Raw genomic sequence first — 15,030 nt, 5'->3', positions numbered from 1 at the left:
ATATTGCCCTTATTTGTTTCACACAATGACATGCTATATCCTCATCATCCCGAGTTCGAACCTCCCAAGTGTCATTCCTCTTGGATTTTCTGGATTGCTCGCCTCATCCTCTTTGTGCAACTTGCTCCTCTTCCTCAATCCATCAAAGCTACCATCTCAACCCAAAACCCCACCAACCCACCTCCCTATTTTACAGACCTAGAATATCTTCTTCCCCTCCAACTAAAAAAAACCTCAACCTTAGCTCCACAGTTTATCATCTCTACGGCAACAAAAAATTCAACACCCAGATTACCAACCAATTATCTCCTTCAGCAAAAGAAGATCAAACTCCCAAGAGGTGGGCATGTAGAAGAAAAGACGAAGAAATTTATAAATAAATAAAAAAAGAAAAAAGAGGGCGGGGGTTGCTGGGAAGGTAGAAGTAAAGAGGAAGAAATTTAAAAAAAAACATGGGAAGGGAAGAAGTCTTGGAAGGAAGAAGAAAAGAGAAAGGAGGAGAAGAGGAAAGGTAAAAAGGTTGAGAGATGGGGGGCCTGGGAAGGAAGAGGAAAAGAGGAAGAAAAGAGAAAAACCAGGAAGGGAGGAAGAAGAAAGAAAGGCAGTGAGGAGGAAGAAACAAATAAAAATGAGAAAAAAGAAAAAAGAAAGGTGTCGGCTGCTTTTGAATTTTTTTTATTTATTTGTTAACTTAAATTATACATTTTTTTATTTATTTTTTAAAACTTTTATCATCCTACCCTTTTTCGTCATTATACACTCTCACAGCACTTCCATATAAAAGTTTACCAAACACTTTGACATTGTTTTCCATACTCAAAGCACTTTTACAAATACATATTACCAAACACTTAGCTGCTTCATTTTACAGCTGTTTATCTTCACAGCACAGCAGAAGCAGTTTTTTTTAAAAGCACAGCAATACCAAACTAAGCCTTGGTATAATAAGGACCTGAAAGTGCTGAAACTTATTTCAGTTTGGTTTGAAACTTAACTTTGGTTTCTTTCTAGTCGTTTCTCCATAGACTGATGGGGATGAGCCTAATGTCACGCAAATGCGTAACCAGAAATTTTTCAATGGGTGGGCTAGCTAAAGTTATTAGCTTAAAATCTAATGATAATGTTTTTGTATTTACATTTTCTATTATTTTTCTAGAAATAAAAGTATATATTAAATCATGCCAATTGTAAACACAAGAAAAAATAAATTAGAGCTATATTATTCACGAAAGGGTGAAATTTCATTTACAAAACGCAGAAAAGGAAGAACAACACTCACAAGGAGTTTGACTAGTGCTGTAGACGTGCCTAAAAAAAATTCAAATTTTTATCTAATAGGGTTTTTCGTTTTAAGTTTTGAGGGCATCTAAGTCTATTCAAGTGAGTTTTTTTTTATAAAAATTGACATTGACTAAAAGTTGATTTTTTTTTTTTTTTTGGTGAAGATTGACTAGATGTCTACACACGTATAGCTAGAAATAATGTACACAATAATTTCCACGCAAATTCATGGGCACAAATCAACGAAATGTAACCTACTTAAGTCAATCCATGTTCCTTTTTGGGGAGCTATATAAAGTTTGATATACATCAATTTGGACTGCAAAAATCAAACTCTGCAATTCAGTTTGATAAATAATAATGAATACCATATCCATTGTTCTGTTGCTATGGTGCATAGTAATAAGTTGCTGGTATGGAGCTGCACCAACCAGTGCAGCATCAGCGCCTATAGCAAAGCCTAATTGCACAACGCATTGTGGAGATGTTGCCATCCCATACCCTTTCGGGATTGGACCTAACAAAGATTGTTACTTCGATGAATGGTTTCAAATAGAGTGCAGGCACACCAACTATACAACCTCAGCTAATTACAGCAGGCAGGCGCCTTTCCTCAAGAGAGTCAACCTGGAGCTGCTAAGTATTTATCCGTTTAAAGATGGCAGGCAATCGGTTCAGGTTAAGAACCCTATTACTTTCTTCAGCTGCGAGGGAAAGGAAACTCGCCAACCCCAGAATTTGACGGGCAGTCCTTTCATTTACTCTCAGACAGACAACATATTCATTGCAGTGAGTTGTGGCCTCTCTGCCACTCTGACCTCAGATCATGGGACTGTCGCAGAATGCGGGTCGATTTGTCGAAACAATACAAACAGCAACTTTCGTAACTGCCTTGGAGGTATTGACTGTTGCCGACGTATTCTTCCAATCACATGGGACAGGCGTAAACACAGCAGCGCTTTTAGTATTGAGATACAATATTCAAATTCATCAACATCAGATCCAATGGGCGATTGCAATTATGCATTTTTGGTTGAGGAAAAGTGGCTTCTGATTAACTTATCGAATGTTCGAGACGTGAAGCATATGGACAACGTTCCTGTGGTGCTAGACTGGATCTTAATCGCACATGACTATGGTGAAAGATTCAGAGAAAATCCAGACCTGACTGGTAACCACTCAACACCCCTTTGCACCAGAAATTGGACTTCTTGGGGCGATTGGGCCACCATGATTTGTGCCTGTCAGTCGGGCATGGAAGGAAATCCTTATCTTCTCCAACCTTGTCAAGGTACGCAAACTGAATCTCTTCTTTCTGGATTTAGATCGATCCTTGATTTCTAATCTAAGTGGGCTACTATAAAAATGTAAAGGTATTTACCCTTGGAAAGAAAATAAAGAGAGGGCCCGAATGGAAATGATTACGTAGAAAGCTTTTATTGAAATCGCTTTCGTTTACCAAATGTTTTCAAAAGAGATTTTGGTTATCTGAAAGTGCTTTAATCATGCGCAAACTTAATCTATTCTTTTTTATTTCTACCCTTCGGTTTTTTTTATGTTAATGCTTGATTTCTAATGTAAGTGTTCTACTAGAAAGGTAAGAGCAGGTTTGGATGAATGGATCAGTTCGTTTGGGGGCTTACTTTAATGAATATGATTTGGATGTTGCCCAAAGCCATTAGGTATTTTACACGAGCTGAAATGGCATCTAAAACATGTCATTAGACAAATCCTGCCCTCTCATTAGCCATGTACCATCACTATTGATTTTCTCCTCACCATCCCCAGGTTTCGGCCAAGACTGAACAAGTCCATGTTCCAATCGGGTGGCCTTGGTTGGTCATATATACAAGGCTTCACGGACAAAAATGTTACTTGAAGTCTATCTTTTTAAGTTCAACCATTAATTGTGAAATTAGCTTTTTTTGTTTGAAATTGTGAAATTACCTTTCTTTGGTCGAAAAATTACTTGTTAGTTTCAAACTTCTGTTCTGCACAAATTTTATCTAGATTACTGATTTGTTATACCTCTATTGAAGAACGTAAAGTCACACACTGAAAACTGAAAAAAATAAGTACAACATATATAACTAGTATTGGAATTGAGTTTATTCTTGTACAGGAAATTTTAATTAGTATTAATTATCTTTTTCACCTTTTGATGAAATTTGAACATATGCGATTCTTATATGTGTGAGTTTGGACTGAAGCATATATCGGGTCATCATCATTTCAGATATTGATGAATGCAAAGGCAGTAAAGTGTGCGGAGGCGATGCATGTGAGAATTTTGCTGGGGGTTATAGCTGCTACTCAAATATAAATGGCCGTATATGTACGCATACGCATTTTGCTGGGGGTAATACTACCACTACATGCCACTTCATAACCACATCGGGTCGGGCCTCTGAAACTATTATTTTAGGTATAAAGTACTCCTATCTTCCACCATGGTAATATTATTCAAAAGTTTTTTTTTTGTTACAATGTTTTTCTAAATGTTTTTGGCTTGGACAAAGGGTTTATTCAATTATTTTCGTGTTTAGAAATGATAATGGATATAATTCAATACATATTGATGCAGGTCTTGGCTCCGGTGTTGGGCTATTGTTACTACTCATTGGTGCATGGTGGGTACACAAAATCGTGAAGAAAAGGAAAACCATTGCACGCGAGAAAATGTTTTTCAAACGAAATGGTGGTTTATTGGTAGAGCAACAATTATCGTCAGGCAAAGTTAATGTTGACAAAATCAAGTTATTCAATTCAAAAGAATTAGAAAAGTCCACCAACAATTTTAGTATTGATAGAATTCTTGGTCATGGAGGTCAAGGTACCGTTTACAAAGGCATGTTGGCAGATGGAAGAATTGTTGCAGTAAAGAAGTCCAAAATGGTGGACAAAAGCATGCTCTCGGAATTCATCAATGAGGTTGTAATTCTTTCACAAATCAACCACAGAAATGTGGTTCAAATTATGGGATGTTGTTTAGAGACTGAAGTTCCACTTTTAGTCTACGAATTCATTCCAAATGGAACTCTTTCTCAATATATCCAAGAGCAGATTGAGGAATTCCCACTCACATGGGACATGCGGTTGCAAATTGCCACAGAAATTGCGGGTGCTCTTTCGTACTTACACAGTGCAGCTTCATTTCCCATTTATCACAGAGACATCAAGTCTGCCAACATACTTTTGGATGAAAAATACAGAGCAAAAATTGCTGATTTTGGAACTTCAAGATCAATTTCCATTGACCAAACTCATCTAACCACATGTGTACATGGAACATTTGGTTACTTGGACCCAGAGTACTTTCAATCAAGCCAATTTACGGAGAAAAGTGACGTCTATAGCTTTGGAGTGGTCCTAGTTGAGCTCTTGACGGGTCAAAAACCAATTTCTGCAGTAACATGGTCACAAGAAAAAGAATACAGAAGTCTTGCCACATATTTCATTACCTCGACGCAAGAAGATCGTCTGTTTAACATTGTTGATGCTCGAGTTCTGAAGGAGGGATCTGAAGCAGAAATCCAGGTAGTCGCTAACCTTGCAAGGAGATGCTTGAATTTGAACGGAAGAAACCGTCCTGCAATGAGAGAGGTTACATCAGAGCTAGAGGCTGTACAAATGTCAAGGAAACCTTCCATTAGTGCTGATCAGCAAAATTCTGAAGGGGTTGATTTTGTGGAAGATGATTCAGTTGGGCATTGGGATGTTGAATCACTTTCAGAAGTGTCGGCTAGCTACTAAAAACATGGGTTTATGCCATTGTTGCCATCTACAAGTTATGGTGAATTCCTTTTAATTGAATAAACTTTGTTTCATTTAACGTTGTTGAACACATATGTTATGTTTTTCTTATGATCTCGATACTTCAACACTTCCTTGTACTTGGGAATAAAAAATAAAATAGAAGTAGCTTAATTTCGTGTATAAACCAAATTTCCCGATATTTCCTAATTTAAAGTAGAAGCCCAAAAATAAAACTCAACTCCCTCCCATCCACTAATCCAACATTTTCTTGTTTGGCTTGTCTTATCATCACTAGAAGCCCAAAAATAAAACTCAACTCCCTCCCATCCATTAATCCATCAATGAATTCAAAGAGATTCAACTAAAAAGATAATGAATGATGGTGTTGGAGACGTGGATGAAGACTGTGAGGAAGATGAGGGGGCTTGAGACCGTAATGAAGATGAGGGAGAAGCCCTTCTAACAACTTTTCTGACAAACATTGCTAGAAGCGCTTTTAGCTCTTTTAGAAAGGTTCAACTTTGGGTGCCATGAGGGGAGGGGGAATCCACCACCACCGTGGTCAGAACCCATTGGCAGGAAGTTTGAATTTTAAATTCATAATAAAAATGGCTTATATATCACATATAAGCCATCGTTAATATACTTTCTTTGGTTATCGAACTAGTTGAAGCCCAAATCAAATTTTTTGGTTTTTTTCGGTTCATTTTGGTTCGGCTCACTAATTTACCGATTCAAATTCCAACCCTATATGCAATCGAATCCCTTAGTTTAACATTATCATTATCAATCTTTAGGTAGAAAATTAAGGGATGAAGTTTTGTAAAAATAATTTTAAACCTCCAAAGTCTTTGTAAAAACATCAAAAACTCTGCCCAAAAAAAAAAAAAAAAACTTCAAGGAGTTCCACTATTTTTTCTTTTTTATTTTTGCTTTTTGCGTCAAAACCCTTTAAAACCCCAAAAGCTCAAATGCCTTTCTCTCTCTCTCGCGAATATCACTAGTTCTGTCTTTTGTTTCCCAAACCCCAATCCATGAAAATGGAGAAATCCTTCACTCTAGTTCAGACAGTTGTCACTGCAACAGTCTTCTCTGCGGTTTCCGGCTGGTACTTTCCAGTTTTCTTTTTTCCCTTACTCTGTGTCACATTATCGGGAATCAGGTTCCCCACATTCCTTTCTTTCAGTACCTGCAATCCGTTCAACCATTGCCCAATTTCTTTTTCGCAGGTACGGGTTCATGTTCGGGAGAGAGTCTGCTCGCAAAGAGCTGGGCAGCTTGATCGACGATCTTCGCCGTCAAAATCCCAACTCCGATCCACCACCACCACCTCATGCTTGAATTCACTGGGGTACTTTTACTGTCACTCCCGAAAGTTTTTGTTTTTTTTTTTGGTTGTTGTTTCGGTATTAACAATTTTAATTGGGTATGCTGAATTGGGTTTGATTTGTATGTCCTTTAGTTTTGAAGTAATGAGTGATGATTACTAGTAACTGATCTTGGAAAATGTCATGAATTTTTTCAGTGTTCTGATTTGGTGCCTTAAAATTGTAATTGATTTTGGAGTGAGGGAGAGAATGGAATGCCAAATTAAGAAAGAAAAAAAAAACAAAAGAAGCTAAAGTATATGATACGAAAAACCTGTTTGACCAATGGGTTTATAGGTTCTCTGTTTTTGTTTTGCCTGTTTTGCACTTTTTACGAACCAAACGTTTGTGATGACTGAAACCCAAAAGAAAGGATGTTTATAATATTCCTGTCAAGATAGAATGCCAACAGTTTGGTTTGTAGCAATGCTGATGGAATGCCAACACATAAGGACTTCAGTATAATCTTTACACAAAAAATAAAGGACTTTAGTATAATTCCAGTGCTGCAACACAAATTTAAATCAGCTATAGGTTACTCATCAAGATTGTTACCTGCTGTAAACCCATCGACATGCTTCATCTACTTCCCTTATTGGTGAAATTTGATGATTTACATGATGATCGTGAATTGGAACCATATGTTCGTATAGCTGATAAAGATCAGTATAGCTGCTTTGATGTATTTATCACCAGCTACACATTTAAGTTCTGATAGTGAAGCCTATATAATATGAGTGAAAAAATGACTTTCTATACACAATTTGTACACGTTTTTCAAGCTACCGTCTGAAAAAAAGAAAAAAGAAAAAGGGTTTTCAAGCATATATCATGCCACCAAACCATTTGTCTCTTCAAATGTTATAAATAGGGAAATGGGCATCAAAACCACAATTCACCAAACCTACCAGTTTAGTTTTTGCAAAACTTCTCTTCAGTCTTGAGCAAAATGGCCACAGCAACAAAGCTACTGCTAACAGACCTCATGTCTGTTGTGAACCATGTCCCCTCAAACTACATTAGGCCCATCTCTGACCGTCCAAATCTCTCTGATGTTCAGATATCAGATGCCTCCTCCATTCCTCTCATTGATCTCAAGGATCTCCATGGCCACAACCACTCTAATATTACCAAACAGATTGGCCTAGCTTGCCAAACTGATGGTTTCTTTCAGGTATATTAATATATCCCATTATTTCATTGATAATTCTTACACATACTGCATGTTTACATAAATGAATGAGTAAACAAAATTATGGAGCAACCCTTTTATATTTGTCAGGTGAAAAATCATGGGGTGCCAGAGGAAATGATCAAAGACATGTTAAGTATAGCAAGTGAGTTTTTCAATTTGCCAGAAAGTGAGAGGTTGAAGATGTACTCAGATGACCCTTCAAAGACCACAAGGCTTTCCACTAGTTTCAATGTCAGGACTGAAAAACTTTCCAACTGGAGGGACTTTCTGAGACTCCATTGCTACCCTCTTGAAGACTATGTCCAAGAATGGCCTAACAATCCCCCATCATTCAGGTAAAAAAAGGGTTCTTGCCTTTTCTGTCAATTGATCAGCATCTTATGCTAATTAATACTCGCAAGGGCTTGTAGGTCAAGTGGTTAAGAATATTTATTCATGCATGTGAGGCCATGTGTTTGATTTCCCTCTCTCCAATATCGCTTGTATCCAACATACTCAATCTCATTTACTTCTAATTAATTAAATTTGGGTCACATAACTGATGATCTGGCACTTTGTTTGTCCACAGGGAGCAAGTGGGTGAGTATTGCACAAGTGTGAGAGGGCTCGTGCTGATATTACTTGGGGCCATATCAGAAAGCTTGGGCTTAGAAAAGAACTATATTGTTGAGGCATTAGGAAAGCAAGGCCAGCATATGGCTTTGAATTACTATCCACCCTGTCCAGAACCAGAGCTTACATATGGATTGCCTGGACATACAGATTGTAACCTAATCACCATCCTTCTCCAAGATGATGTGCCTGGATTGCAGGTCCTTAGATATGGCAAGTGGGTTGCTGTCAACCCCATTCCCAACACTTTTATTGTCAATATTGGTGACATGATGCAGGTAAAAATTAATTAATATCCCCTAAATATTTGGAAATATTACCTTATTAATAATTAATAAGACCAAAAAAAAGGCAAATTAATTATTATTTTTTTTCTCTTTTTTTTTTTGGTATCAGGTAATTGGCAATGGTAAGTACAGAAGTGTGTTGCACAGAGCTGTGGTTAACTGCAACTCAGAGAGAATATCAATTCCAACCTTCTACTGTCCATCACCTGATGCAGTGATTGGGCCAGCCAAGGACCTGATCAGCCATGATCAACCAGCCATGTACAGGAACTTCACATATGCAGAATACTTTGAGAAATTCTGGAACAGAGGACTTGCAACTTCGTGCTGCTTAGACTTGTTCAAACCCAATTTATGATCATTGATCATGTATGCGAATTGTGCAATTTTATATTAGCTTTGTGCAACTACCCAAAATACCCTCAATAAAATTTTGCCCTTTTTTTGGGTTAATGACGGTTTAGTACTATGTGATTACAGTGGTAAGGCCTGTTAGTCTATGTCCTCTCAATTTTTCTGCCAAATCTCCGGTTAGTTGTCTACATTGTACTTATGGGTCTTACATTTTTACTTTTTTGTTTATGTTTACATGTAATAAAATATTCATACAATATTTAAAAAACAATTAAAAAGAGAAAATATCCAGAGACTAATATGCCTTAAAAGACCTGCGTATTTAATTGTAAAAATCGAGAGGACATGAACTAACATGCCATACAAGTGCAACCACGTGATACTAAACTATAATTAACCTTTTTTTTTCGTTAGTTCTTGCATGCATAAAACATTAACCATGCACAAATCCTGGTGTGCATAGTAGAACGAAGAAAGGTTTATAGATGCAATAGTTGAAGGTGACATAATTTCAAGCATTTAGATGCAGAAATAGTGAGACTTAGGTGGAGCTTGATTTGGGTAAGCCCTTTGCAATCTTTGGAATTTCGAAAATTCTCTTCTTGTCACATCAATGAAAAACAAAATTTCCCCAAAGAGAATCAAATCAAATTGACATTTTGCTTCTGGCGCAGTACACCAGATTCTCGAACACAGTAAGTGTGGCCTGATTATTAAAATGTGAACCCCACAAGGCTGTAAAATATTCCTCCTTATGTCTTTCCCTTGCACTGTGGCTAATGAAGAACACCAAGACTGCAGAATATTTTAATCTTTGTTTTTTGCCCCCCAAGACTGCTGAATATTTTTATTTGGGTCATACTATGGAGACCAACTTGGTATATTAACTTGTGTACTAATTCTCTAATAGAGGTGGAGCCCACCAATACAATGGGTTCTACGCTCTATTAGAGAGTTGGTACACAAGTTGGTATCCCAAGTTGGTCTCCCTAGTATTTTCCTTTTTATTTAGGTACTGATGCAGAATATGGTGCGTTTTATATGAAAAGTGTTTTTGTTCTTACTTAAGAATGATGGAACTCGTCCTTGCATTCTATGTGGTTCCTGTTTTTTTTTATATTACTTTTTCTTGTTTCTTGTGTTCTTGTATGTATTTATCCAAATGGACCAAATAATTTTACTTTGGAATATATTATATATCGGTCCAAGTTGCATCTTGTCTGTAATTACAGGTCCTTTTTTCTTTTTTGGGGGCTAAAAATGTAAAGCAGGTAAGTTTCAAACAAAATTGTTAAATGTAGCAACGTTTGATTGATGTTATTTGGGCTTCCAAAGGCAAACTGACTTGTTCTTCATTTTAAATTTTGACTTTGGATATAATAAAATGGTGCAGTCAAGCCTCCAAAATGGAAGTTACAAAGTCGTAACCAAACCTCATGCATGAATACATATTTAGTCTCATGTCCACAAGGTCAATTTCTTCGTCTAGCAACTAAAAAGTTTCAGAATACTTTGAAACTTCGATAACCATTTTCAATTCTCATGCATATATATAAGTTCAAAACCATAAAAACCAACATACCAACATGAAGGAAAAACAGCTGACAAAAATGTCCACCAATGAAGAAGAGGAAACTCACTCCCAATATGCTATGCAACTAGCAAGCGCATCACTTGTGCCTATGGTGCTCAAAGCAGCCATAGAGCTTGGAGTGTTTGACATACTGCACAGAGCTGGCCCTGGAGCCCTGCTTTCAGCCACCCAAATAGCATCTCAGCTTCCCTCTAACAACAACCCAGGTGCCGATTTGGTTCTTGATCGTATGCTTCGCCTTCTGTCTGCTTACTCTGTTCTCGCTTGCTGTGTCACCTCACACCAAACTGATGGGGAGGCTCTCAGGCTTTATGGGCTGTCACCTGTCTCCAAATATTTCATCAAAAACCAAGATGGTGTGTCATTGGCATCTTTACTATATTTGTGCAATGACAAGGTCATCATAGATAGCTGGTATTTTTCTTTTGAATTTTGAAAAATTCTTGTCACGTTATATGGATACCTTACAATTTAATGTGTACAAATTTTTCCTTTTGTGTTTTTAATGAGTCGTTCTTGTAAACGTGTCAAACTCTGTGTGTGTGTGTGTGTATGTGTTTTTTTTTTTCTCATCAATGTGGTCATCTTCATATATTGTAAATTCTTTAAGAAATTAATTTGGGGTTTCACTGCAGGTTCCATTTGAAAGATGCAGTTTTGGAAGGAGGGCTTCCATTTAGCCAGGCCTATGGAATGAATGTGGTGGAGTACGTTGGGAAGGATGAAAGATTTGGTGGAGTGTTCAAGGACTCAATGAAAGAGTTCAACCCCATTTTTATGAAGAAGATTTTGGAGACTTATAAGGGTTTTGTAGGTCTAAAAACACTGGTAGATGTGGGTGGTGGTGATGGTACTATCCTTAACATGATAATCTCTATGTACCCTGCTATCAAGGGTTTCAACTATGATTTGCCTTCTGTTGTAGAAAAGTCTCCCTCCTATCCTGGTATGATATCAGATTCTTGCTTCCCATCAGACAATTTAGTGTATCACTATTTACTTCACTTTGCTTTGCTGACTTATAGAGGAGTTTTGCTTCAGGTATAGAGCACATTGCAGGAGATATGTTCGTAAGGATTCCATCAGGAGATGCCATTTTCATGAAGGTTAGGGTTGTTAGAATTATCCAAATTCTTCAAAGTACTCAAAAGATTTTTCGATTTCCTACGAAAAGTCTGCTATCGTAACTTGCAACTAATGTTAATGATTTTAAAAACAGTGGATGCTACATGGCTGGGATGACAAACATTGCTTGATGATACTGAAAAATTGCTATGAGGCCTTGTCAGACCATGGGAAAGTGATACTGGTGGATATGGTGATACCAGAATCTCCTGAAACAAGTCTTTCTGCTAGAAGTTTGTTTCAGTTTGATGTGTACCTGATGAACACTAATGTGACGGGAAAGGAGAGAACAGAGAAAGAATTAGAAAGTTTGGCAAAAGCCGCAGGGTTTTCAAACATTCGAGTTGCATGTTCTGCTTTTACTTTTTCAGTCGTCGAGCTATTTAAAAAGGTGTAATATCCAGTTGGATGTGTTTTATTTTTGTATAATTACTCTTCTTTTCATTTCAATTGCTTGTAATTCTTTTCATCATAAAATGCAGCAGATTGCAGGCACAAGTATTTGTGCACAGAGAGATGTACTACATTGTAATCCCTTCCAAATAAAACTATTTTTTCAGTAAGAAATATATAAGAGCAAACCAAAGAGAGTATATACGATCTATCAACTGTGGAAAAGAATTGAAGTCTGAAAAATGCCCAACCCACCTAATTCCAACACTTAAGCTATGAAAGATTATCTCCCTGTCCCTCCAAATCTACCGACGCTCTATCTGAATGGTTATATGACTGATATTATATTCTCTCTTGATATAGTCTATAACCTTTTCAAGTACCATGTCAGCAATAGCATCCGGCTTCATGATAACATGGCAAGCCATTAACACCTTGCCAACAGTTATGGCCCATATGTGGAGTTCTTGAACCGCGACTACCTCATCCATCTCACAGAGGCCTTTCTCAAGCTTTGTGGCATCAATCTCTCTAGGAGTGCTCTCCATCAGAACCTCCAAAATGTTTCACAGCATCCTGATTGTTGTCCCCAGCACAATCAACGAAAATACAAGGGTGCATATCAGATCAATAATCTTCCACTCAGGCTTGTACCATATAATTCCTCCACCAATCATCACTCCAATACTCTGAATGGAATCCCCAAGTACATGAAGATAAGCCCCCTGCACGTTTATATTTTGTTGCTTCGTCTTTTTAACTTCTGGTTTCTTTTCGCCTTCACAGCCAGGCTTGAGCAGAGGTTCCGTGTGATCATGATTGGAGTGCACCACATGATGATGAGAGTGTGTCGTCACAGTAATCCCATGGCTATGTGTATCATCATGATCCTCATTACTGTTATGGTGATCACCGTGTCCATGACCGTGTCCATAACCATGTCCATGTCCATGATCATGCCCATGATCATGACCCAATAAGAGTGCCATGGAAATGTTAACCACTAAACCAAATGCAGAAACAACAAACGTGAGAAAGCCCTGAACTTCACCAGTATCGTTGGCAAGTCTATTAATGGCTTCGTAAACGAGGATCCTAGCAAGAAGCCAAATCATCTGGATGGAAACAAGAGCACCTAGGATTTCAATCCCGAAGAAGCCATAAGACTGACGAGGTGTTGCCTCCCATCCTGATGCCCAAAGAGAAAACAGAGATATTGCAAATGCTGCAACATCTGACAATAGATGAGCAGCATCAGTCAGAATTGCAAGACTGTTGGATTTAATACCCCCAACAACTTCCACGCTCATGAAAATAACACAAAGTATAACTGCTATCAAAAGCTTCCGCATGGATGCCGACCGTTCCTGTGCATCTTTGGAACTGGTTTTTGTTAGATTTCTTTAATAAATAATCTAGATCTTTCACACAAACATGTAATACGTATAAAGACATGGAAGACATACCTGGAGCCATCTTCCTTGAGTACACAGCTTTTGAACTCATCCTATCCGTTGCGCAGCAATCCTAGCAATTTATCAGGGACGGCTCAAGAACTTCTGCTCTCTCTCAGAATCTGTTTCAGCTCTCTCTTTATGATGAGAATAGGTTTTGAGAACGTGTCTGATGAGAGCAGGGCCTTAAGCTTATATAGGGCTAGGTCAAGTCGTCTCTACTCATCACCGAGGGCCGACTTGACTAATCTTCCAAGCCCACTTAATCGGTTCACGCAAAAAGGAAACAAAAATAGGACTCCTTAATAGGCCCTAAAACCTTTCCTTATTTCACAAGGTTTTGGGCCTCAAGGTACAACTTAATTTAAACCCTTATCAAACCTGATGTGACTTAGTATCTAGTGCACCGATCTAATTAGGAAAACATAACATTCTCCCACTAGATCAAGCACTAGAATACTAAGCTTGTGTATTCTGAAAGGTTTGATAATCTTTATTGGCCATGAGTTTAAAACAGTTAAGTCCTTCCCCTCAAGCTACCGTGAAGAGTGATTAGACAAAACGAACTATAGACAAACACTGCTCTCTTTATTAAAAATAGCCCATCTATAATCACATAATGCAATCTCAAAACACATGAAGCACCTACAACGTGAACCTTAATATGTACTGATCTTTAATGTGAATCTTTATGCAATTTCAGTACAAGTACCCCTTTACGACTTAGCAAGAGTCAATCCGCAATGTTAATTAAAACAACAGTATCTCAAAAGAGACCTTAAACTCACATGCATAAACAAAATTGCATAATAAGTTTAAACAGCTAAATAGTCAAAATGGTAGAATTTAATAAAACTGTCAACCAAATTAACAACCATAAATGCAAATCCCTCAATCCAGAAAACAGCAAAATGAACAACAACAAACAAACTAGTAAAATATCATAATGGGAACAAGACTCCCACTAGATTGCAGCATCAAAGCTAGGAAAAATTCCCATACTCTCAACATGTCTCAGAAAAGCTTCTGAAGGCAAAAACTTTGTGAACGGATCTGCAATCATGTCTTGAGTTCTGATATGATCAAACCTGACTAGTTTGTCCGCTACCTTCTCCCTCACTATTAAATATTTCTTGTCAATATGCTGAAGTCCAGACGACATCTTGTTGTTTTCATGCAGTGGAAAACAGCCGCTGTGTTGTCATTAAATATCTATATTGGTCTAGAGATCGAGTCCACCACCTTAATGTCTTTAATAAAATTCCTTAGCCATACTGCATGAGAAGTGGCTTCATAGCAAGCTATGTATTCTGAAAACATGGTTGAACTCGAAACACCAGCTTGTTTAGCACTCTTCCAAGCAACAGCTGCTCCTGCCATCTTGAAAAGAAAACCTGAAGTAGAGATGTAATCATCCTCTACTTTTCCAAGATTTGCATCAGCATAACCAACAAGCTCTAAATTTTCTGTGCGTCTGTAAATCAACATATAAGCCTTTGTTCTCTATAGGTACCTTAGAACCTTCTTTCCAGCTATCCAATGTTGCATTCCCGGATTTGACTGAAATCTCCCCATCTTGCTAATGCACAAGGCTAGGTCTGGCCTTGTACAC

The 15,030-nt window shown here is 37.7% G+C and overlaps 3 protein-coding genes and 2 pseudogenes across 6 annotated transcripts; 4 read left to right on the top strand and 1 right to left on the bottom strand.

Annotated features, from left to right (window-relative positions):
* Positions 1-1,609: 1,609 nt before the first annotated feature.
* On the top strand, positions 1,610-5,092 carry LOC110754532 (wall-associated receptor kinase-like 3 pseudogene; annotated as a pseudogene). Its single transcript, XR_015836079.1, has 3 exons — positions 1,610-2,572; positions 3,518-3,706; positions 3,866-5,092. The product of XR_015836079.1 is annotated as a wall-associated receptor kinase-like 3 pseudogene (transcript).
* Positions 5,093-5,987: 895 nt separating this feature from the next.
* On the top strand, positions 5,988-7,482 carry LOC148294438 (uncharacterized). The gene is made up of 3 exons (XM_088253525.1): positions 5,988-6,145; positions 6,267-6,388; positions 7,465-7,482. The coding sequence occupies exons 1-2, from the start codon at positions 6,072-6,074 to the stop codon at positions 6,376-6,378; spliced, it is 186 nt and encodes a 61-aa protein (XP_088109651.1). The 5' UTR covers positions 5,988-6,071; the 3' UTR covers positions 6,379-6,388; positions 7,465-7,482.
* Positions 6,267-8,961, top strand: LOC110754525 (protein DMR6-LIKE OXYGENASE 2-like). 3 transcript variants are annotated; one of them, XM_021955592.2, is made up of 5 exons: positions 6,267-6,388; positions 7,465-7,578; positions 7,687-7,934; positions 8,168-8,489; positions 8,608-8,961. In XM_021955592.2, the coding sequence occupies exons 1-5, from the start codon at positions 6,371-6,373 to the stop codon at positions 8,854-8,856; spliced, it is 951 nt and encodes a 316-aa protein (XP_021811284.2). In that variant the 5' UTR covers positions 6,267-6,370; the 3' UTR covers positions 8,857-8,961. The 3 variants fall into 3 exon arrangements, with proteins under 3 accessions (XP_021811284.2, XP_021811285.2, XP_021811283.2); XM_021955593.2 differs by lacking the exon at positions 7,465-7,578; XM_021955591.2 differs by lacking the exon at positions 6,267-6,388 and having other exon boundaries at positions 6,417-7,578.
* Positions 8,962-10,419: 1,458 nt separating this feature from the next.
* On the top strand, positions 10,420-12,177 carry LOC110754534 (caffeic acid 3-O-methyltransferase-like). The gene is made up of 4 exons (XM_021955600.2): positions 10,420-10,860; positions 11,082-11,392; positions 11,488-11,552; positions 11,666-12,177. The coding sequence occupies exons 1-4, from the start codon at positions 10,439-10,441 to the stop codon at positions 11,966-11,968; spliced, it is 1,101 nt and encodes a 366-aa protein (XP_021811292.1). The 5' UTR covers positions 10,420-10,438; the 3' UTR covers positions 11,969-12,177.
* Positions 12,178-12,242: 65 nt separating this feature from the next.
* LOC110754533 (metal tolerance protein 1-like) lies at positions 12,243-13,349 on the bottom strand (annotated as a pseudogene).
* Between the last annotated feature and the right edge of the window lie 1,681 nt (positions 13,350-15,030).

Source organism: Prunus avium, chromosome 5 (assembly GCF_965620075.1).
Source record: "Prunus avium chromosome 5, drPruAviu1.hap1.1, whole genome shotgun sequence".
NCBI classification, from domain to species: Eukaryota; Viridiplantae; Streptophyta; class Magnoliopsida; order Rosales; family Rosaceae; genus Prunus; species Prunus avium.
Note: the sequence above shows the minus strand (reverse complement) of the source record. Positions and strands in the feature narration are given on the sequence as shown.